The sequence below is a fragment of the Hyperolius riggenbachi genome, chromosome 8, assembly GCF_040937935.1.
Source record: "Hyperolius riggenbachi isolate aHypRig1 chromosome 8, aHypRig1.pri, whole genome shotgun sequence".
Classification (NCBI taxonomy): Eukaryota; Metazoa; Chordata; class Amphibia; order Anura; family Hyperoliidae; genus Hyperolius; species Hyperolius riggenbachi.
In genome coordinates this window covers 196170595-196194777 of record NC_090653.1, presented here as the reverse complement: position 1 = coordinate 196194777, position 24183 = coordinate 196170595, and the positions used below count along the sequence as shown (strand labels likewise).

Sequence of the window (24183 nt, the reverse complement as noted above, 5' to 3'; positions counted from 1 at the left end):
TGTGTGTGTGTGTGTGTGTGTGTGTGTGTGTGCGCGTTCTCATAAGCTGTAAGCCAATCTCATCAAAATGGTAACAAATAAAGGCTTGAAATATCTCACTTTGTATGTTCTGAGTCTATTTTATATATTACTTTCACCTTGTAAGTTGAATTGCTGAAATACATTGCACAATATTCAAATTTTTGAGTTTCTTCAGTGTGCAATACTGTAACATACATTCAAACACAGAGCTGTGCCACCTACTACCTCTAAAGTCCACAAAAAATGTTCACAAAGACACTGTGTGTTCATGTTCACACCATTCCAGTTCAGTTAATTAAAGATAATACTGGACTCCGCACTCCACTTGCTCAAAAGGAACCTAGGAGGAAAAAACACTGTACACAGTGTATAAAAGTGTTTATTTGAATTAGTGCACTCCTATAATCCTAACTCCACCTGTGATAGTGAGTCACACATGTGTTCAAAACTAACTCCGCACTCCTATAGGTAATGCGCTCACCAGGTGCTAGCCAGCTCAGATTCAGGTGAATCTAGCGTTTTGTCAAATAACATCAATGGCTCTTGAACCTGAGATGATTAAATGCAAACGTTTTTTTTATATATGTTACGGCCAAAACCAGAAATCGGCCAATTCTAGAATTGGCCGGCCGTTTCTAGAACTGGCCGATTTGACGTCGGCCAAAGTCCAAAATGCTGGGAATTTCTGACATTGGCCGGCCAGTTCTAGAAACGGCCAAAGTCAGTCGGCCAAAGTCCAAAAGGCACAAATCCCAGAACATCCCGGGTCCTGTCCAGCACTCGACTTCCTCTGTGCTTTGAAACATACACAACAGCATAATAACCGTCACAGCTAATACACAATCCTGTAACAAATCAGCAGCGTGTCTACTTCCTGATTTTACGGAAGCAGAATTTTTTTTTTTAACATCCTGCGCTTTAAAATTAGCTGCTCTGCCCTGGCACAGGGGAGAGAACAAATTACAGTGGTGATTAGTCACAGATGAGGGGGGGGGTGCATGGCTGAGGGCGCTTCTCTGGGCGCTTTGCATGGCTGGGGGGCTTTTCTGGGTGCTTTGCATGGCTGGGGTTGCTTTGCATGGCTTGGGGGGGGGGGGGGTGGAGCTTCGCTGTGCACTTTGCATCACTGGGGAGGGGGAAGGCTGCACACTTTGCATGGCTGGGGTGCTTCACTAGGCGCTTTGCATGGCTGGGGGGGGGGGGGGCTTTTCTGTGTGCTTTGATTGGCTGGGGGGGGGGGCTTTACTGTATGCTTTGCATGGCAGGGGGGGGCTTTACTGTATGCTTTGCATGGCAGGAGGGGGGCTTTACTGTATGCTTTGCATGGCAGGGGGGGGGGGGGCTTTACTGTATGCTTTGCATGGCAGGGGGGGGGGGGCTTTACTGTATGCTTTGCATGGCAGGGGGGGGGGCTTTACTGTATGCTTTGCATGGCAGGGGGGGGGGCTTTACTGTATGCTTTGCATGGCAGGGGGGGGGGGCTTTACTGTATGCTTTGCATGGCGGGGGGGGGGCTTTACTATATTCTTTGCATGGCGGGGGGCTTTCCCTTGCGCTTTGCATGGCGGGGGTGTTTGCCTGCGCTACTCGCAGACCTCAGATCACGGCGACCGAAGAGGCGGGGAGAAGCGGATAGAGGCAGAGCAGCGCGCACGCTACCTGCCCGGACCTGTGTACACTTTACATGCAGAAGTGCCAAATGACTGGCGCTTCCGCAGTAAAGTGTTCACGTCCTGCGGGTCACTTGTGCGCTTTGCCTCTCTCCGCCTCTCCGGTCCTGTCACCCTGATCTGAGGTTTGAGTAGCGCAGTGCAGGAGGGGGAGAGCCGAGGGAGCAGGACTTCTGGACTTGGCCGGCCGCATACAGTCACAACGCGTTCTGGCCGGCCAAAGTCCGAAATTATGCCACATTTCTTACATTGGCCGCATTAGCCGGCCACTTCTCGTTTTGACCGGCCAGAACCCGAAGTGGCCAGACTTCGGGTTCTGGCCATAACATATATATACCTGGGGCTTCCTCCAGCCCTCTTCTGCCTGATTAGTCCCTTACCATCCTCCTCCGTTGGCTTGTTCCTTCACTATGACTCCAGTTAACTTTGGGAGCATCTAGCGTATATTAAATACAAGTAAATCTCGTATTATGCATGCGCAGGGTGCTCCCAGCGATTCGAGAGTGATCAAGGATGTACGCAGCCAGGGCCACGCAGACTCGGTGGCCATCGACTGGCTGAGTCACCTAAAAGGAAACTGCGTGAGGTCGCTTCGGGGGACCGGAGGATCGTTCAGTAATGGCGCAGGGCGGCTGCAGGGTGCTGGTAGAAGCATGAAGTAATTTTTTTGTTTTGTTTTGGTTCCCTTAAAAAAGAAAGTCGGGATCTTGCAGACTGCTTCACTTACCCCTTCATTACGGATGTCTGCTGTCCTCATTATTATCTGTATTTACTGGCTCCTCTAACACCAAACTGAATATGCTGTAAAGGCCAGTGGATACAGTTAAGAATGCATATACAGTAATTAGCCAACTTCTGTAGTGATAAAAGAAAAAATGAGGGCCAGTTTCCAAAGTGAAACCGAGGTAAGAGGGCTATGGAGGGTATCATATTTATTTCCTTTTAAACTATACCAGTTACCTGGCTGTCCAGCTGATCCTCTGCCTCTAACACGTTTAGCCATAGCCCTGAACAAGCATGCAGCTTGTTTATGGTGTGATTCAGCCACTACGGCAGCCAAATAGATCAGCAGGGCTACCAGGCAACTGGTATTGTTTAAAAGGAAATACATAGGGCAGCCTCCATATAATTCTCTCCTCTGGTTCACTTTAAAGTGATGCAAGCACGCATTCAGATCGCTTAGCTGTGTCATGGGATTCGGGTGCGTGCTGCAGGAATCTGTAGCATGCCATACAGAATTGCACCACAGTGCGATTCAGGCGGCAGATAATTTGCAGCATTTCCCTTGCCTGACTCGCCTGTGGGGAAATTTCCACATTTGACCATGGTGGAAACGGGCACAGAAGGATGTCTGTTTATATATGCCAGCTGAATGTTTCCTGGACTCGGGCTCCTCATGTGGTAGCCCTCTTAAATCCAATTACCTCTGTTTCTTACTGAAGTGTGTGTCTCTCTCCCCCTTGACTTTCTCACCCTCTCTCCCTGGTATATCCTCCCTTCCCTTTTACCCCCGTGTCTCCTCCACAGTGCGTTATGTCTGTGTATTATCTCAGTATGACCCTGCAAAATAGAATATTGCAATCCTGGTCAAGTATCCCTCACCTGTTTCTGTATTTCCTCTCATTCCCTCTGTTCTGTGCTTCTCTCTCCTAAGGTGCGTACACACATGCGACTATAGTCGTTTGTGACGATCGTTCCCCGATCTTTACCAACGACGATCGTTACAAAAAACGAACCACCGACTATTAAGGCAAACGACGAACGAGCCAAATCGCTACAAAAGAAAGTTCTGTCTCGCCGGATTTTAACCAACGACGATCGTTTGCAAAAGTAGTAAATCGTTGGAAACGGTCGTTCGTACTAGGCTTGACATGCGCATTTCACTATTTCTCTGTGAAACTTCTCATTTTTATGCGCAGGCGCAATAGATGCTTTACGTGATGTAATGTTCGTTCTAACGATCAGATCGTTACACACCTTTTAAAACTATCTTTACATAGGTCGTTCTTTCATCAATTAAAAGTTCGTTCGTCGTTCTCAACGAACGATCGTTGTCGCATGTGTGTACGTAGCACTACCCTGTCCCATCCTAATCCCCCTGTGCCCCTTGAAAATCCTGAGTTTGCCCCAGGGTGTTAAGAGCAGTCTGACGCTAACCAAGGGGCAACTAATGTGAGTCATACAGGAGACAGTTAAAACCTACTTTGACGCCAGGGAGCCCAATCAGAGGAGAGTCCATGAAAAATCAAACCACTTGCTTACACACAGATATTGTAAATACAATGTTATGTACTGAATGAAAATGTGCAGCTCCATGCACCAACTTAGTCAGCAGTTGCAGGTTTGAACAGGTCCTGAATCAAACTTATATTCAGCATTAGGCCTCTCTTACACCTATTGTAATAGCTAAAAATAAACTGAATAAAAATCCACTTTTCCAAATATGTAGACAACCACCAAATAGCATTCTGGTATTTAACCTGGTCTTGCCCTAAAAAATGTTCTGTATGGCAACACACCATTTCAAAATGTGTATACAGTACATCATTACAATATGAGAACAATCATTGCCCTGGACACTACATTTTTGTGTTCCTCAGGGTTTCAAAGGTTAAGCTGTGCTACAAAACCATTTTAACCACTTTGTCCTCCTTGACGTATAAAAACGTCAAGGAGGACAGGCGCGCTCCCGCGGCCGATCGTGCACGCGCACTCCCGGCCGCGGAGTCGGTAGCCACGGAATCAATGTGTCGGGCTATGGAGCCCGATCATTGATTCCTCTCCCCCGCTGAAAAAGCGACAGCTTCTCTCGGAAGCTTCGCTCTTTCTGAAGCTGTGTCCCTCTAAGCGTACATTGTACGCTTAGAGTGACGTCATGTAAAAAAAATCGAGATTGCCATCTTGTGGCCAAAAAGTAAAACTACAAGTAAATACCCAAAAAGATTACACTACACCAATATTTCCCCAAATAAAACACTTTTATATCCCACCCTCCCAAAAATGCCCACATAAAATGTTTAATAAAAAAAAAAAACATTACTATAAAAAAAAAAAAAAAAAAAAAAAACACATAAATATTTTACCTAAGGGTCTAAACTTTTTAAATATCTATGTAAAGATGAAATATTTCTCTAATTTTTTTTTATAAGCTTGTAAATAGTGATGTATGCAAAACGGAAAAAATGCTTTTATTTCCAAATAAAATATTGTCGCGATACATTGTGATAGGGACATAATTTAAATGGTGAAATAACCGTGACAAATGGGCAATAACAATACGTGGGTTTTAATTATGGAGGCATGTATTATTTTAAAACTATAATGGCCGAAAACTGACAAATAATGAATTTTTTCATTTTTTTTCTTATTATTCCTGTTAAAATGCATTTACAATAAAGTGGCTCTTAGCAAAATGTACCCCCCCAAAGAAAGCCTAATTGGTGGCGGAAAAAACAAGCTATAGATCAGTTCATTGTGATAAGTAGTGATAAAGTTATAGGCTAATGAATGGGAGGTGAACATTGCTCGGATGCATAAGCTGAAAACGACTGAGATGTTAAGTGGTTAAAGGAGGTAATGATGTCGAAAGCACTAGCAACATTTAAAGAGAACCCGAGGTGGGTTTGAAGAATGTGATCTGCATACAGAGGCTGGATCTGCCTATACAGCTCAGCCTCTGTTGCTATCCCAAACCCCCCTAAGGTCCCCCTGCACTCTGCAATCCCTCATAAATCACAGCCGTGCTGTCGACACACAGCGTGTCGCAGCGGGCTGTGTTTTTCTCTATAGTGTCAGTCTGCTGCTCTCCCCGCCTCTTGCAGAACTCCGGTCCCCGCCTGCCTCCCTTCCCTCCCCGCTGATTAGAGGGAAGGGAGGGGGCAGGGACCGGAGCTCTGCAGGAGGCGGGGGAGCAGCCGAGACTGACACTATAGATGTAAACACAGTACGGCTGTGATCTATGTCTGATTGCAGAGTGCAGGGGAACATTAGGGGGTTTGGAATACCAACAGAGGCTGGGCTGTATAGGCAGATACAGCCTCTGTATGCAGATCACATTCTTCAAACACACCTATGGTTCTCTTTAAGGAGGAAAACTGCAAGCGTCATTGGAGCAGCTTTATCGCATTCACTACTGTGTGTTCACTGTTCTGTAGATTAGTGAAGTTCATACTGCATCAAGTGTTGTACATGAGGTATTCCAGATCTAAATTTAGCATTGGACACATCCTTGTACCCCAAAGTTTCAAGGAAAACTCTGTAGGGTAAAATGCATGTGGTCCTCCTGAGAAATAGACTGGTATATTGTCTCTTTGTAATTTATTGTTTAAGTGTAATTTTTGTCTTTTTGGCAGGTACTGATGAGCATGGCTTTAAGATACAGCAAACAGCTATTCATTTGGATTCAAACCCATCTGAACTTTGTTTGAGAGTTTCTCAGCAATTCCGCATGCTGTTTGATGCTATTGGGATATCTTACACAGATTTTATTCGTACAACAGAGACTCGTCATACCCAGGCAGTTGTGCATTTCTGGAAAACGCTGGAAGAAAAAAAGTATATTTACAAGGGTACTTACAAAGGATGGTATTGTGCCTCTGATGAAGCTTTTTTAAGCGAGGAGCAAACAGTAGAGAGACCAGACCCCAGTGGCAATAGAATTCGTGTCTCTATAGAAAGTGGACATCAGGTATGGAAATTGGTAGCACTTTAAAGGCTCATACACACATCAGACTATAGTCTTTGGAAAATGAAAGATCACAGACCAATCTTACCACCCTTCATGTAGTATGAGAGCCATACTCTACACAGTCTTTTCTATGGAGCTGAACTCCACATCAGAAAAAAATCTTTGCAAGATGCTGCACACACAGATGTTGTACAGACACAAAAGATCAGTATCTGCAAAAGATCTGTTCCTGCCAAAAATCCATTCCTGCAAATTGCAATGATAGTCTATGAGATCTGCAGATCATCATACACACATGATTTAACTGACATTCATCTGCAGATCAAGCAATCATCCACAGATCTGAAAATCCATCCTGGTGGATCTGATCTGCAGATGAATGTCAGTTAAATCATGTGTGTATGATGATCTGCAGATCTCATAGACTATTATTGCAATTTTCAGGAATGGATTTTTGGCAGGAACAGATCTTTTGCAGATACTGATCTTTTGTGTCTGTACAGCATCTGTGTGTGCAGCATCTTGCAAAGATTTCTATCTGATGGGGAGTTCAGCTCCATAGAATAGACTGTGTAGGTATGGCTCTCATACTACATGACGGGTGGTAAGATTGATCTGTGATCTTTCATTTTCCAAAGACTATAGTCTGATGTGTGTATGAGCCTTAAGTCTTTCTATAAAACATTTATATACATTTCTGACTGCAATCCCAATTCGAAAAAAGATGTGACATTGTTAGAAACAAATGTGGCAAGTCCTATAAGTCCTATGTTTTTTTTTTGTTTTTTTTCAACAAAAAGTTTATAGAAGCATTGGAAGGTACAATCACAAACCCATGTATAGATCAATAAAAACATTTATACCATATTTTTCAGCATATTATATGTGCTTTTTCTCTCCCAAAAATGGGGAGGAAAAGTCCTTGCGTCGTATATGCCGAATACAGGGATTACAGGGCATAGTTACCAGCAGCAGCAGCAGCTCCCCGTGTGTCCCGTGTCCCCAGGGCATAGTTACCAGCAGCAGCGGCTCTCCGTGTGCCTCCTCTTCCCACAGGGCATAGTTAGCAGCAGCTCCCCGTGTGTCCCCTCTGCCTGCAGGACATAGCTATCAGCAGCAGTGGCTCCCTGTGTGTCCCCTCTGCCCGCACAGCATAGCCATCAGCGGCAGCTTCTCGCTTGTTCCCCCTCCAGGGCATAGTTACCAGCAGCGGCGGCACTCCGTGTGTCTCCTCTTCGCTCAGGGCATAGTTATCAGCAGCTGCAGCTCTCCGTATACCCCCTCTGCGCGCAGGACATAGCTATCAGCAGAGGTGGCTCCCCGTGTGTCCCCTCTGCCCTCACAGCATAGCTATTAGCGGCAGCTTCCCATGTGTTCCCCTCCTGGGCATAGATACCTGCAACAGCGGCTCCCTGTGTGCCCCCTCTGCACGCACAGCACGGTTACCAGCAGCAGCAGCTTTGCTCACCTGATCCACTGGAGATCACACTTTTCCTCTTTCACACTGTTCCTCGATGCGATCAGCAGAAGCCAGCACTAGAGGAACAGTGTGGGAGAGGAGAGGTCTGCGATCGCTGCTGGGTCAGGTGAGCAAAGCTGCCGCTGCTGGTAGCTATGCCTTACGGGCAGAGGGGACACACGGGGAGCCACCGCTGTCAGCAACTATGCCCTGGGGCAGAGAGGACACATGGGGGAGTAGAGAGGACACGTGGGGAAGCAAAGGACAGACAAGGGGGACAGAGGATACATGGGGACACAATAATTGGGGCAGAGCATCTACAAAACTGTCCTGGACCTTGGACGCACCCTGTTTAGTATAGTTTTTTTTCCCCCCTAGTTTTTGCCCTCTAAACCTAGATGTGTCTTCTAGTCCGGAGTGTCTTATGTGCCAAATAATACAGTTGAAGTTAAAGGGGTTCTGTGGCTGTAAATAAAAACAAAAAGTGTCACTTACCTGGGGCTTCTAACGGCCTTCTGCAGATAACCTATCCCGCGCCGTCACTGAAGAATCCTCCGTTCCCCACCACGGTCACCTTCCAATTATTTGTCTAACTAGACTATGTCACTGCAGCTGCGCGGCCATGGCTGCGCGCGTCCTCACTCCTGCTCGCTTCTCCGGGAGCTTACTGCGCAGGCACAGTGCGAGAGAACTTAGTACTGTGCCTGCACAGGAAGCTCCCGGAGGCGGGAGCGAGGACGCGCACGACCGCACAGTCGTAGTGACATTCGTCTAGTTAGACGAATAATTGGAAGGTGACACGCTGCCGTGGGAATGGAGGATTCTTCAGTGACGGCCCTGGACAGTTTATCTGCAGGGGGCCATTAGAACCCCCCGGTAAGTGACACTTTTTTTGTTTTTATTTATAGCCCCTTTAACATACAGGAATTGCTAGAACTATACAACATTCGCATGCTTCAGGAGAAAAATACAACAGTTATTAAACAAGGGAAAACTGGTTGAAGTAAAGGTGACACCCAGCCATGTACATTATAAATAAAGTTGGTTTCAGACATGTGTAGCCGGGGTTCATAAATTCTCAGAAGAGCCCAATGCAGAATTCGAATGAGGCGTTAAAGATCATCTCATTGGAAGAGGTGGATGATCTTCTCAATTCGAGTAGCATGCTATAGGTTTGCGACTGAGCTCAGATATAAAGCAGCTAAACAGATGGTAATGGCAATGGGAGTGCTCATCGATGGCACCATTTATCCCAAGCCAGATGCTATTTGGGGGACATATTTCTGTTGGCATAGATTGGCTTTTTGTATGGTAGAGCAGTATGAATCCGTTTAACCCAGGTAACCCAGGGGTGTTAAACTCAATCATTTAAGGGGCCAAAATGTAAACCATAGTTTTAGTTGCGGGCCAAATTGTCTCAAATAAACTGTGGTGTGTGTGTGTGGGGGGGGGAGGGTTCCCCTCCTCCTTCCCCTCCTGCAGAGTGGCACAGTGGAGTAGTTCAACTGCTCCAGTTCTGTGTTTGGTCTCGTCTGATCTTCCTGACAGTTGCTGCATACCTCTGACTCTGAATGCATGCCATGTGATCGGAGGTATGGAAGTATAGAGGGTGCAGGTGCTGGGAGGAACAGAAGAGACAAGATGCAGCACCGATGCAGATAAATATTACACTGATCTGCTACTCCTGCTATGTGAGGAGAAGGTATCAGGGAAAGGTACTGTATGTGTGTGTCACGGGGGGAGTTGTATTCAATGGGTCCCATGGGTTGTTGCTGCACACTAGCTAAAACTGACAATGATTTAAGCAGAACCACTGTCATCCACTGGATGGGACGGCAGTGTGCTTTCATTCTTTACTGTTTGCAATGATGCACATTTGAAGCTTCTGAGGGCCACATAAAATGGCAAGGAGGGTCGCATTCGGCCTGCGGGCCTTGTGTTCGACACCTGTGGTCTAACCCATTCAGCTTTAGTAGGGGATTTGGAATCCAACCATTTCAGTGCTACAGTATCTTTTGTCTAGCAGCAAGCAGAGTCTCTGACATAAATTTTGTGGTTGCTGCCTGGATACTCTCGTCCAAGAATTCCCCAGAATGCATTGGAGTGAACGAGATGTTGGGCATCCCCTCTTGTCATGCAGAAATTTGACGATTTGTCCTATATAAATCCTATGTTTAACTGAAAATATTAGTAATTACAAAGTATAGCAAATGCTGGACTGGACTGGGGCTCGCAGCCAGCAAGCAGGAGAGAGATGTAAGCACCGTTCATTAATTGAGTGCTGAAACAAGCTTCAATTCATCAGCATAACCTGGGAAAGGAAAAAGTGTTTTACTTCAGCTAAACGAGAGCTTCCAAATGTCCACAACAAATAACAATCCACAGCAAATGAAAGTCTACAAATTCTGCGCTGTTGTACACACACAGACAGGGTGAACAGGTCTGCACCTGATTTATCACCTGCCTTCCTGGCCTGCTAGGTAGGAAACAAATCCTGGTCTGTATCCGGGTGGGGTGAGAGGCCCACCCATTCCATCCTTCTCACCTGAGTCCAGCCCTGCAAACAATCCTGGACTGATTTCTGTTGCTCATTTTTGATTTAACACTGTTGGCACAATTAAAAAAAAAGAAATAAATATCGGTAATAATAATAATAATAATATTCTGTAAATGATTGGGAGCTGAGGAGACCTATTGGTATAGTTTTGAAACTGTTATAGTGCCCCATTATTGTCTTATGTAGGATTTAGCTGTAGGGATCTACTTTTTTTTGTGTCATATGTCAGATATTTTCAGTGCATAACAAAGCACCTACATACATTTACTACAGATCCATGCTGTTGTAATACATGCAGATTTGGTTGGCATTATGATGCTGAAATATGTGGATGTTAACCTCCTTGGCCGTAACCCCGAGCTAGGGTCGGGGTGGAAAACCGCAGCTTAGAGCGGTAATCCGAACCTCTGCTCGGGGTAGCCGCCGGAGGCTCTATGCAGAGCCATGCGCACTGCGGAAGCGCTTCTACATACCTCCCAGGGATCCCGACGTCGGACGCCATCCTTCTTCCATCCTCCGGGGCTCTGCTTCCTCCTGGAGAGATCGCCGGCTGTCTTCATGACATCCGGCAATCTCACTTTAGAGTTGCAGCGCCACCCGGAGGATGAAGGCATAACTGCAAAGGGAGCCAAGGGAGGTTATTTATTTATTTATTTCCCCCCCAGGTTTTAGGGTCTGAAAGGGTGCAATAATTGTACCGCTTTTAGACCTTTAAAATCCGGAAAGAATCATACCGCCAAGGGGGTTAATGTATATTGCGCCAAAATCTGTACATGTCATCAAGCTTTCTTTTTCCCTTCCTGTATGTGCAGACTACCCATGCCATGTGCAATACCTACATATATTCACAGATTTCACTGTGTGTTGATAACAAGCTGGATGGCCCTTAAAGGAATCGTGCGGCAAAAAAAAAAGAGTTTCACTTACCTGGAGCTTCTACTAGCCCCATGCAGCCATCCTGTGCCCTCGTAGTCACTCACTGCTGCTCCAGTCCCCCTGCCGCCAGCTAGTTTCGTTTTTGCCGACCTGGGGGTCGGCGGGCCGCATTGCGTACCTTTTTTTTTTTTTTTTTTTTTTTTTTTTTTTTTTTTTTTTTTTACGCATTCCCACTGGTGCAGGAACATTAACACATACATTTTTATACATTAGAGGTGCAACCAGGGCTGTGGAGTCGGTACAAAAATCTTCCAACTCCTCAGTTTATGAAACCACGACTCCGACTCCGGGTGCCCAAAATTGCCCCGACTCTGACTCTCCGACTCCACAGCCCTGGGTGCAACTCATACATTTTTAAACTCTGAACCGCGCATGCGCAGGACTGTCACACTGGCCGGCGCCATGACGCAGAGCGACCCTGTTTAGGAAGTTAATGGCTGACCTTCAGCCCGTAAGTCGCCATTAACGGAGCCACTAGCGGGACCGGGAGAGGAGCCAGGAGGATGCTGGGGGACCTCACAGCCAACGGTGGGCTGGAGGAAGCCCCAGGTAAGTACCAGTTTCATTTCTTTAGACTGGTCAGGGTCCCTTTAATTTTGTATGTTCTAGCCCCCTTCTTCAGGCTGTCATTTTCACTTTATGCATCCGAGCAGTGTTCACCTCCCATTCATTAGCCTATAACTTTATCACTACTTATCACAATGAACTGATCTATATCTTGTTTTTTCCACCACCAATTAGGCTTTCTTTGGGTGGTACATTTTGCTAAGAGCCACTTTAATGTAAATGCATTTTAACAGGAAGAATAAGAAAAAAAAAACGGAAAAAACATTATTTCTCAGTTTTCAGCCATTATAGTTTTAAGATAATACATGCCTCCATAATTAAAACTCACGTATTGTATTTGTCCCGATTATTACACCATTTAAATTATGTCCCTATCACAATGTATGGCGACAGTATTGTATTTGGAAATAAAGGTGCATTTTTTCCGTTTTGCATCCATCACTATTTACAAGCTTATAATTAAAAAAAAAATAAATAGAAATATTTCATCTTTAAATTGATATTTAAAAAGTTTGGACCCTAATATCCATGTGTTTTTTTGTTTTGTTTTTTTTATTGTAATGTTTTTTTGTTTTTTTTTAATTAACCACCCTGGCGTTCTATTAAGATCGCCAGGGCGGCTGCGGGAGGGTTTTTTTTAAATTAAAAAAAAACTATTTCATGCAGCCAACTGAAAGTTGGCTGCATGAAAGCCCACTAGAGGGCGCTCCGGAGGCGTTCTTCCGATCGCCTCCGGCGGCCAGAATAAACAAGGAAGGCCGCAATGAGCGGCCTTCCTTGTTTTCCTTACATCGTCGCCATAGCGACGAGCGGAGTGACGTCATGGACGTCAGCCGACGTCCTGACGTCAGCCGCCTCCGATCCAGCCCTTAGCGCTGGCCGGAACTTTTTGTTCCGGCTACGCTGGGCTCAGGCGGCTGGGGGGACCCGGCGGTGATCGGGCAGCACACGCGGCTGGCAAAGTGCCGCTGCGTGTGCTGCTCTTTATTTGATGAAAATCGGCCCAGCAGGGCCTGAGCTCGTCCATACCGCCCGGCTGGTTAAACATTTTATTTGGGTATCTTTTTTTTGGGGGGGGGGGGGGGATTGTAAATAGTAATTTTTTTAGGTAACTATGTGTTGATTTAAAAAAAAAAATTAGATGTAGTTTTACTTTTTGGACACAAGATGGCAGCCATTAGTTTGTTTACATGCCATCACTTAACCCTCCTGGCGGTTTGCAAAAAAATCGCCAGGGGGCAGCAAATGTTTTTTTTAAATTTTTTTTTTTTTCATGTAGCGAGACAAAGTCTCGCTACATGATAGCCGCTGCTCAGCGGCATCCCCCCAGCCCCTCCGATCGCCGCCGGCGATCGGAGATCCGGAGATCCCGTTCAAAGAACGGGATCTCCTGGAGGGCTTCCCCCGTCGCCATGGCGACGGGCGGGATGACGTCACCGACGTCATCGACGTCGTGACGTCAGAGGGGACTCCGATCTGCCCCATAGCGCTGCCTGGCACTGATTGGCCAGGCAGCGCACGGGGTCTGGGGGGGGGGGGGGGGCGGCCGCGGCGAGAGGAATTGCGGCGGATCGGCGGGTAGCGGCGGCGATCGGGCACTGCACGCAGCTAGCAAAGTGCTAGCTGCGTGCAGCAAAAAAAAAATTATGCAAATCGGCCCAGCGGGGCCTGAGCGGTGCCTTCCGGCGGCATAGCCCGAACTCAGTTCGGGCTTACCGCCAGGAAGGTTAAAGGGAAGGTTCAAGCAAAATAAAAAAATGAGTTTCACTTACCTGGAGTTTCTACCAGCCCCATGCAGCCATCCTGTGCCCTCATAGTCACTCACTGCTGCTCTAGTCCCCCGCTGGCAGCTTGTCGACCTCGGAGGTCGGCGGGACGCATTGCGTACATTTTTACGCATTCCCGCTAGTGCAGAAACATTAACGCATGCATTTTTACGCATTACTGGTTCAATGCGTAAAAATGTACGCATTGAACCAGTAACGCGTAAAAATGTATGTGTTAATGTTCCTGCACTAGCAGGAATGCGTAAAAATGTACGCAATGCGGCCCTCTGACCTCCGAGGTCGGCAAGCTGCCAGCGGGGGACTGGAGCAGCAGTGAGTGACTACGAGGGCACAGGATGGCTGCATGGGGCTGGTAGAAGCCCCAGGTAAGTGAAACTCATTTTTTTATTTTGCTTGGACATTCCCTTTAAGCGTAACATGTATGCTTAGAGGGACGTAGGGGACGCAAGAGATAGAAAAAAGCGAGGCTTCCGAAAGAAGCCGTCGCTTTTTCTGCAGGGGAGAGGAATCAATCATCGGGCACCATGGCCCGATTGATTCCTGGGCTAACTATTTGCGTCCGGAAGCGCAAGGGAGCACACATGGCATCCTGGACGTAGCTGCTACGTCCAGGAAGCTTAAATGATTAAAATAACTAGAACCCTCAAAATAAAAAAAAACTTGGTTACCTCATACAAATTTCTTCATTTTCTTCATTGAGTTAAGTGATTTTACTTACCATTTTAGATGGATTTCATCTATTTCTATCCTTTGGGGGCACCTTTTTCCTCCTCGTATAGCCCTCGATCTTTTTGCTATTCTGTAACGATTGTGGAACTTTCCCCGTGATCAGCGCACAACGCGTGCGCTGATACGGCGGAAATCCTCCACAAGCGTATATTTGCAGGCACCCAGCAAAAGGTGCTACGCACCCGTAGAGGGAAAATTCCTGTCGGCAGATGGCGCTGGGGAGTGCAGAGGAACCAATCCTCTGTACCTCCACAAATGCCAGACAGGAATTGTACGAAGCACAGAACGCAATCGAGGCGATTGCGTATGAGAACAAGCAAAGGGACAGATTGTATGTGTGTGCGTCAATCTAGTCGCCACCCCGCGACCGCGCACACACAACAGCAGATATGAAATAGGAACGCGATCGCGAGAGGTGCAATCGCCAGACGTGACACAAGGCAGATCAGAACAGAATACGAGGTTAGCAAAGGCACAGCAAATAATACAATGAGAATAACAAGGAAAATAACAAACGCTAGCTAACCACGGACACCGCACTCATTCGCAACAGTGCACGCGGCTATGCGCGGTCTTCATGTGATAAGCACAATAGAGACAAGCATGCCTAACTAACCATTGACAGACAAACATGAAACAGAGGACGCGTACGCTTGCTTAACGGTTACCTCACCGAGCCTCCAGCAAGCGTAGCAGACAAGACAGACACACGAAAACAGGGACAAGCGAGAGATAGGATCCACAGCACTAGCGAAAAGTGGCTAGCGCGATCCCAGAAGACAGAACAGAAGGATCCCCAGCGCTAGCAAAAAGTAGCTAGCGCGATCCCAGAAGACAGAACAGAAGGATCCCCAGCGCTAGCAAAAAGTAGCTAGCGCAATCCCAGGAGACAGAACAGAAGGATCCCCAGTGCTAGCAAAAAGTAGCTAGCGCGATCCCAGAAGACAGAACAGAAGAGATAGCTGTTAGCAACCGCTGCACCAGCTATACTCCAAGAACAGAGATCAGAACCATTTCCTGTCGACCACCGTTGGGACAGGACAATGGCAACAGGCAAGACAAGACAGAACAGGAAATACAGATAATACAACCTGACTGGGCTAGAAGGGAAGCCTAAAGCAACCCCCAGGAATTAACTATACTAGATAGCAATGGCTGACACTCCAGCAGTGTCCATCAGGAACAGACCATGGAAAGGAAATGACCAGCAAAGCCTTCTGGGAAACATAAAGCTCTTATAGTGCCAGTCATCAAAGAAGGCAGGTAGGGGATTTGCATAACAAATGTATGCAAATTCCCCAGCAAGAGAACAGACCAGAACTTGCAATGGAAAGACAGGTCTCTGTTCCAGAGTCCTGCAGCATGCAAACCTAAACAATGGTCAAAAGGCTGCCTGCCTGCGCAGGCAGCTGAGCGGATTCTCACATATTTCTTTCAGAATGGGATTGCTTTATACTGTGATTTCTAGGGCTGCTACCTATATTTGTGAGCACCTTTCCTTCATACTTGCATCACCTGGCGTTGCTAACTTCATAAACTATATGGAGCTACTGTGGGTCACTCTGGCTTCAATTCATCAAGCATTACCGCATTCGGTAATGCTGAAAACAGCTGAGTTAACGGAGCACTTAAGAAAATGTTAATTCATCAAAGCTGTTACCGAATGAGAAGCTGAAATGACAGAGCAATGAGATAAATTACCGACTTGTGCTCAACACATGTCAGCAAATGTCAGTAAATGTTAATTCATCAAGGTTACCACATTCGCTAGCACATTCGGTGTTTATCTCCAGCTCTCCCCAGTCGTTACAGGCTTCGAAAGCCTTCTGTGTGAATGTTTTCATGATTAACAGGAGCAAGCAGCCAATAGAAACAGCCCCTGTTCTCCTGCAAGTGCAGCTGATAGGTGCTGATAGGTCACAGGCTTCTTCACACAAGCTTCCAGACCCCCAGGGCAGTGAGCAGAGAGAACGGGACAAAAGATATCCCCAGATGTCCTTCGGTCGTTTAACCCTTTGAGTCCCTGTTTGAATATGCAAAGATGCAAGTGGTGAAATCACCAAGCATGGCATTTGTAATGTCTCCAGGAAGTTTATCTACGTTGTGGCAAATAAGTAAAATGTTAAGAAACACTGATGGACAGATTCAGAGCATCAGAGGCAGTATAAGTAACAGTAAATATAACACGTTTACATAAAGGGATGTCTGGATGCCTTCTATTGTTATCAGCTTGTAACAACACAGAGACATTCCAAGCTGCTCTGCACCACTCTGCTGTTATCTAACAGCCTTTGATGAACTGAAGCCGTAGTACTTCGGTAACTTAACGAACCTCTACCACACATGTGAAAATATTGATGAATTAGCACAGTGAAGTGTAAAATACCGAATGCGGTATTTTAAGGACTGGGATTTTGTTATCGAACACCCTTTGATGAATTGAAGCCATAGTCTTTTTTTTTTTTGTTTTCTGGAAGGGCCTTCGGACTGTCTCTAGGCATTTCCTTTAATGGACACATCCGAGAACTATATAAAAAAAAAAAAAAAGTGTTAGTTGCTTCTCGACATCGCTCTCCCAGTATCAGAAGCGCTCTGCGCATGCACATTTCAATTCTCACTGAACTGCGCAGAGTACTCTCAGCGCTGGAAGTATGATCCCGAAAGTGCATGTGCAGCAGAGCCTGACCTGGCCGCAGTTTGTGATCTTCCGGAGGGACCTTACACACTTCTAGGGGCTAGATCAAGGGTCAGGAACCTTTTTGGCTGAGAGAGCCATTAACGCCACATACCGTATTTTTCGGACCATAAGACGCACTTTTTCTCCCCCAAAACTGGGGAGAAAAAGTGAGTGCGTCTTATGGTCCGAATGCTAACTTTTGCCCCTCCCCCACACCCATCACAAATAACCACAGCGGCCCCTGTTAATGCTTGACACCAGCCAGCATACCTCGACTCTGTCCCAGAGATCATCTCCCCGCCTCCAGCCTCGAGTCCAGGCTTTCACTATCGGCCCCATGTTTGTTGCGCATCAAGCTTCCACGTGCGACTTCAGGTTACGTCTGCATCACTGTGTTTGGCTGCTGCTGAGGGCAATCCCGTTAATCCACGTGCAGCTCCAGGTTATGCACGCATTGCTGTCCTCTGGCTGCTGCTGGTAACGATCCGGTTAATCCACGTGCGGCTCCAGGTTATTTCTGTATCGCTGTCCTCTGGTTGCGGCTGGTGGCGATCCGGTTAACCCACGTGCAGGCTCGCATCAGGCAATACAGGCAGTGTCCGATGTGCAGTAGCCGCCTTCTCTCCTGGGAGCCCGAAGAGCTGTTTAATTTGCGAGGAGCGTGGCTGGCAATAGAGGGGGTGTCCGCTATTGTAACAGCGTATGGCTGTTACACGCCGCTCGCGTACCGGGACTACTTCCGGTACGCGAGCAGTGTCCGATGTGCAGTAGCCGCCTTCTCTCCTGGGAGCCCGAAGAGCTGTTTAATTTGCGAGGAGCGTGGCTGGCAATAGAGGGGGTGTCCGCTATTGTAACAGCGTATGGCTGTTACACGCCGCTCGCGTACCGGGACTACTTCCGGTACGCGAGCAGTGTCCGATGTGCAGTAGCCGCCTTCTCTCCTGGGAGCCCGAAGAGCTGTTTAATTTGCGAGGAGCGTGGCTGGCAATAGAGGGGGTGTCCGCTATTGTAACAGCGTATGGCTGTTACACGCCGCTCGCGTACCGGAAGTAGTCCCGGTACGCGAGCGGCGTGTAACAGCCATACGCTGTTACAATAGCGGACACCCCCTCTATTGCCAGCCACGCTCCTCGCAAATTAAACAGCTCTTCGGGCTCCCAGGAGAGAAGGCGGCTACTGCACATCGGACACTGCCTGTATTGCCTGATGCGAGCCTGCACGTGGGTTAACCGGATCGCCACCAGACGCAACCAGAGGACAGCGATACAGAAATAACCTGGAGCCGCACGTGGATTAACCGGATCGTTACCAGCAGCAGCCAGAGGACAGCAATGCGTGCATAACCTGGAGCTGCACGTGGATTAACGGGATTGCCCTCAGCAGCAACCTGTGATGCAGACGTAACCTGAAGTCGCACGTGAAAGCTTGTGAGTACGCCTGCCTGACTACCTACACTATGCCTGGCTACCTACACTATGCCTGGCTACCTACACTGCAGGCAACTATGAATGGCTACCTACACTGGAAGGGAACCTATGCCTGGCTACCTACACTGCAGGCAACTATGCCTGGCTACCTACACTGCAGGCAACTATGCCTGGCTACCTACACTGCAGGCAACTATGCCTGGCTACCTACACTGCAGGCAACTATGCCTGGCTACCTACACTGCAGGCAACTATGCCTGGCTACCTACACTGCAGGCAACTATGCCTGGCTACCTACACTGCAGGGAACCTATGCCTGGCTACCTACACTGCAGGCAACTATGCCTGGCTACCTACACTGCAGGCAACTATGCCTGCCTACCTACACTGGAAGGGAACCTATGCCTTGCTACCTATACTGGAGGGGCACCTATGCCTGACTACCCATACTGTGGAGACCTATGCCTGGCTTCCTTTTTGTCTCAGGCAGCAAAAAGTTGAGAACCAGCCCTGCAACTCCTGCTCCACAAGACGCCCCTGTATCAGACGCACCAGGGTTAGTATATTTTTTTCCCCTGGAATTAGACCTCCAAACCCAGGTGCGTCTTATGGTCAGGTGCGTCTTATAGTCCGAAAAATACGGTATTTTAAAATGCATTTCCATGAGAGCCATCCAATATGTTTCAAACTGGAACAGTGCGCATGCTCAGTAGAGGGATCATGTCCCTGTTGCCCTGGTTCAGTGCTGAGTAGAACCATGTGTTGGCACTTTATAAATACAATAAATAAATAAATTAAAATAAATAAATAGTGATGTGTATACAGTTGATCCGTCGGGCAGCGGAAGTGTCAGGGCTCGTTTCCACTATCGCGAATCTGCATGCGTCCAACGCATGCAGATCCGCACATGTAATACAAGTGGATGGGCCTGTTTCCACTGTAGCGTTGTTGAGGTGCGTTTTTTTTCAGCGTGAAAAAAACGCACAAAAGAGCCAACGATTTCGCCTGCGTCGGGAATCCGTGCGAATCGCCGCTAATGTATTTAATAGTAAAAACGCATGCGTTTGTTACATGCGTTTTTACCCGCGATTTCGCGTGCGATTTCGCACCTTTTTCAATTTTATTTAGCCCTGGCAGTGTCATGGTTAATTTCGCATGGCACCCTGCCATGCGAAATCGCAGGCGAAATCGCGGGTAAAAACGCATGTGGAAACGCATCCGCATGCGTTTTTACAAGCGTCGGAATGCGGCCGAAATCGCGTCGCAACAGTGGAAACAAGCCCTCAGACTTGTCTTCTGCTTCTCTTGGGTTTCAGCGACATCAGCAATTTCCCCAAGAGCCAGACAGGAGAAATACTGACAACCAGCTTGTACAATTAGCTAGCTGAATTGGGGGTTGATTCACTTTGTAAGACGAAATCCCTGCCAAGTCAAGGGACAGGCAGCCTATTGGGCCAATCAAAGTGCGGGAATCTTGTCCTACAAAGTCACTAGCCCTGACAGGGTCCAGAGTGGGACAATTAGTTTAGAGGGGAGTGTGAGTAAGTTAGTAGTGCATCCTACAGCAGTAGCATGCCTACTTTGAAAATTTTACTTACACTGTCACACTAAGCTGTGCTGCTTAACCACTTGCCGACCGCCCATTACCTATGGGCGGTGGCAAAGTAACGCCGATTGGCGGCGGCTCCTGGGGGGCTGAATTGCCGGGGATCACGCGCATAGACGCGCGCATCCGCCGGCATTAGGCTCCGCCCACCCGCGACGTCAACCCGCCGACCGTTTAGCAGCGCCAGCGGGTTGTTAACCCCCGATCTGCTGCATAGTAAGCGTATAATACGCTTTGTAATGTATACAAAGCGTATATACTGTATTTTAGATTAGGTCCTAATCTGCCCCCTGGGGGCTCCTGATCACCCCCACACACCCTCAGATCCTCCCCAGACCCCCCCCCCCCTGTGTACTGTATACATCTATCATCTCCTGTAATTGCCCACTGATCACCTGTCAATCACCCCCTGTCACCACCTGTCACTGCTACCCATCAGATCAGACCCTAATCTGCCCCTTGCGGGCACCCAATTACCCGCCCACACCCTCAGATTGCCCTCAGACCCCCCCCCCCCCCCCCCGATCACCTCGCCAGTGCATTGCTTGCATCTATTCTCCCCTCTAATCACACCCTGATCACCTATCAATCACCCTGTAACCACCTGTCACTGCTACCCATCAGATCAGACCCTAATCTGCCCCTTGCGGGCACCCAAACACCCACCCACACCCTCAGATCGCCCTCAGACCCCCCCCCCCCCTGATCACCTCCCCAGTGCATTGCTTGTATCTATTCCCCCCTCTAATCACACCCTGAGACACCCATCAATCACCTCCTGTCACCCCCTAGCACACCTACCCATCAGATCAGGTCCTAATTTGCCCCGTGTGGGCTCCTGATCACTCGGCCAAACCCTCAGATCCCCCTCAGACCCCCTTCTGATCACCTCCCCAGTGCATTGATTGCATCTATTCTCCCCTCTAACCACCCCCTGAGACACCCATCAATCACCTCCTGTCACCACCTGTCACCCCCTTGCACTCCTATCCATCAGATCAGGTCCTAATCTGCCCCCTGCGGGCTTCTGATCACCCGGCCAAACCCTCACCCGCCCCACCGCAGTGACAGAATTTTTTTTTTTCTGATCACTGTGGACTTAATTGAGACCAACCGTTATGCCACACAATACGCAACCGTCAATCCAAGAAGCTACCATGCCAAACCTTTTCGGTGGAAACCACTCCAAGTTTCCGAACGTAACATTTTTTTGGGGCCTTTCCTTAACATGGGTCTAGTCAAAAAGAATGTATTGCAGTCTTATTGGTCTATGTCACATGGCCATGTTCTCTGCTGCCATGTCTAGGTCACGATTTGAGAACTTCCTGCACTTCAGTGCCAGTACAACCTGTCATCTAAGAGGCCACCCTGCTTATGACCGGTTCCAAACAATTCGGCCCCTCATAGACCACCTGTCATCAAAATTTGCAGATGCTTATACCCCTGAACAGTCATTTTGAGGCATTTGGTTTCCAGACAACTCCTCAAGGTTTTGGGCCCCTAAAATGCCAGGGCAGTATAGGAACCCCACAAGTGACCCCATTTTAGAAAGAAGACATCCCAAGGTATTCCGTTTGGTGTATGGTGAGTTCATAGAAGATTTTATTTTTTGTCACAAGTTAGTGGAAAATGACACTTTGAAACAAAACAATAAAAATCAATTTCCACTAACTTGTGACAAAAAATAAAATCTTCTATGAACTCACCATACTCCTAATGGAATACCTTGGGATGTCTTCTTTCTAAAATTGGGTCACTTGTGGGGTTCCTATACTGCCCTAGCATTTTAGGGGCCCTAAACCGTGAGGAGTAATCTAGAAACCAAATGCCTCAAAATGACCTGTGAAATCCTAAAGGTACTCATAGGACGTTGGGCCCCTTAGCGCACCTAGGCTGCAAAAAAGTGTCACGTGGTATCGCCGTACTCAGGAGAAGTAGTATAATGTGTTTTGGGGGTATTTTTACACATACCCATGCTGGGTGGGAGAAATATCTCTGTAAATGGACAATTGTGTGTGTAAACTAAAAAAATCTAATTTACAGTAGGGCAGTATATTTCTCCCACCCAGCATGGGTATGTGTAAAAATACACCCCAAAACACATTATACTATTTCTCCTGAGTACGGCGATACCACATGTGTGACACTTTTTTGCAGCCTAGGTGCGCTAATGGGCCCAAAGTCCTATGAGCACCTTTAGGCTTTAAAGGGGTGCTTACAATTTAGCGCCCCCCAAAATGCCAGGACAGTAAACACACCCCACAAATTACCCCATTTTGGAAAGTAGACACCCCAAAGTATTCAGAGAGGGGCATGGTGAGTCCATGGCAGATTTCATATATTCTTATTTTTTTTTTTAATTTTTTTTTTTTTTGTCACAAGTTAGCAGCAATGGAAACTTTTTTTTTTTTTGTCACAAAGTGTCATTTTCTGCTAACTTGTGACAAAAAATAAAATCTTCTATGAACTCACCATGCCTCTTAGTGAATACTTTTGAATGTCTTCTTTCCAAAATGGGGTCATTTGGGGGGTATTTATACTATCCTGGAATTCTAGCACCTCATGAAACATGACAGGTGCTCAGAAAAGTCAGAGATGCTTCAAAATGGGAAAATTCACTGTTTGTACTATAGTTTGTAAACTATATAACTTTTACCCAAACTAATAAATATACACTGAGTTTTTTTTTATCAAAGACATGTAGCACAGTAAATTTGGACAAAAATGTATATAGAAATTTTACTTTATTTGAAAAATGTCAGCACAGAAAGTTTAAAAAAAAATCATCTTTTTTGACAAAATTCATGTCTTTTTTGATGAATATAATAAAAACTAAAAATCACAGCAGCAATCAAATAGCACCAAAAGAAAGCTGTATTAGTGACAAGAAGGAGGTAAAATTACTAGTCCTATATAATCTCTCTGTCTGAGGCCTCTTTTCCTTGGACTGTTGAGCTGTGTGCTCAGAAAGCAGTTACGAAGCAGCAACAAGCAATTACCAGGCAGTTGTGAGAGTTTGAGAGGCATTTCACTGCCTATTAACAGTATGTGGAAAGGAGGCCTTTTTGGGACAGCCCATTAAAGACCTCAATTTTCCATTCACTTCCTTTGAGAGGATTTTCATACTGATGCCACTCATATATTTTTATAGCTATATTCGCCAAACATGAATCACGTCATAATGTGCTGTGGGTATAAAAAGTGGGCAGGGCCAACAAAAGCCAATTATATTTTGCTCATTGTGTTTCAATGGAAAGATTTTGTTAGGGCTTCCCTCGTCGCCATGGCGACGATTGGAATGACGTCAGGGGGAGTCCCGATCCACCCCATAGCGCAGCCTGGCGGTGATTGGCTGGGGGGGCCCACTTTTGCGGCGTGTAGTGGCGGATCGGTGGCGAGCAGCAGCGATCGAATTAAACGCAGATAGCAAAGTGCTAGCTGCGTGTTTTTAAAAAAAAAATTGTAAAAAAAGGCCAACCAGGGGCTGAGATATGCACCGAGGCTGAGTTCGTCCATACCGCTAAGGTGGTTAAGTGACCAGAGTTTAAGGTTTGGAGAAGCAGGTGAAGCAACCAACAGCCAATCAAATTTCAACCATTAACTTTCTCTAGAGCTATTTAGGACCCTTGCGCACTTGCTTGCTGCGTCGCCCAGCGTTACGCTTTCGTGCCACTCCCCTACCACAAGGGCCATGCAAGTCTATGGAGACTTGCAATGCGACGCGGTGCAGCGGAAGTATCCAAAATGCCACAGTCCCAACATAAAGTCTGCAATGGGCAACACAGCAAGTGTGCAACATTGGTACAACATTTACGTGCCCATGCGGGGACTGATGGGAATCCCAGTGACTTACTTCCTACCCAACAGGGCAGAAGAGAGGTGGAAGTGGCACACCTTACCCAAATACTGGGTGCAGAGCCTGTGAGTGCCAAGCCAAAGCACTGATTCACATAGCAATCGAAATGTAAGTCCAGGCTCGCACACCAGATTCAAATTGCAATAGTCCTCTTTATTGCTCCATCAGCACAAAAACGTGACAAATGTTTTGGGGCCAACAGCA

At 47.1% G+C, this 24183-nt stretch overlaps 1 protein-coding gene across 3 annotated transcripts in view; it reads left to right on the top strand.

Moving 5' to 3' along the window:
- The window catches only part of MARS2 (methionyl-tRNA synthetase 2, mitochondrial), a 57958-nt gene that overhangs the window by 15394 nt on the left and 18381 nt on the right, over positions 1-24183 (top strand). For all 3 annotated transcript variants that reach the window (XM_068248076.1, XM_068248077.1, XM_068248080.1), the window contains exon 2: positions 6044-6378. In XM_068248076.1, the coding sequence (XP_068104177.1) occupies positions 6044-6378 (335 nt within the window). The remainder of the gene's footprint in view (positions 1-6043; positions 6379-24183) is intronic.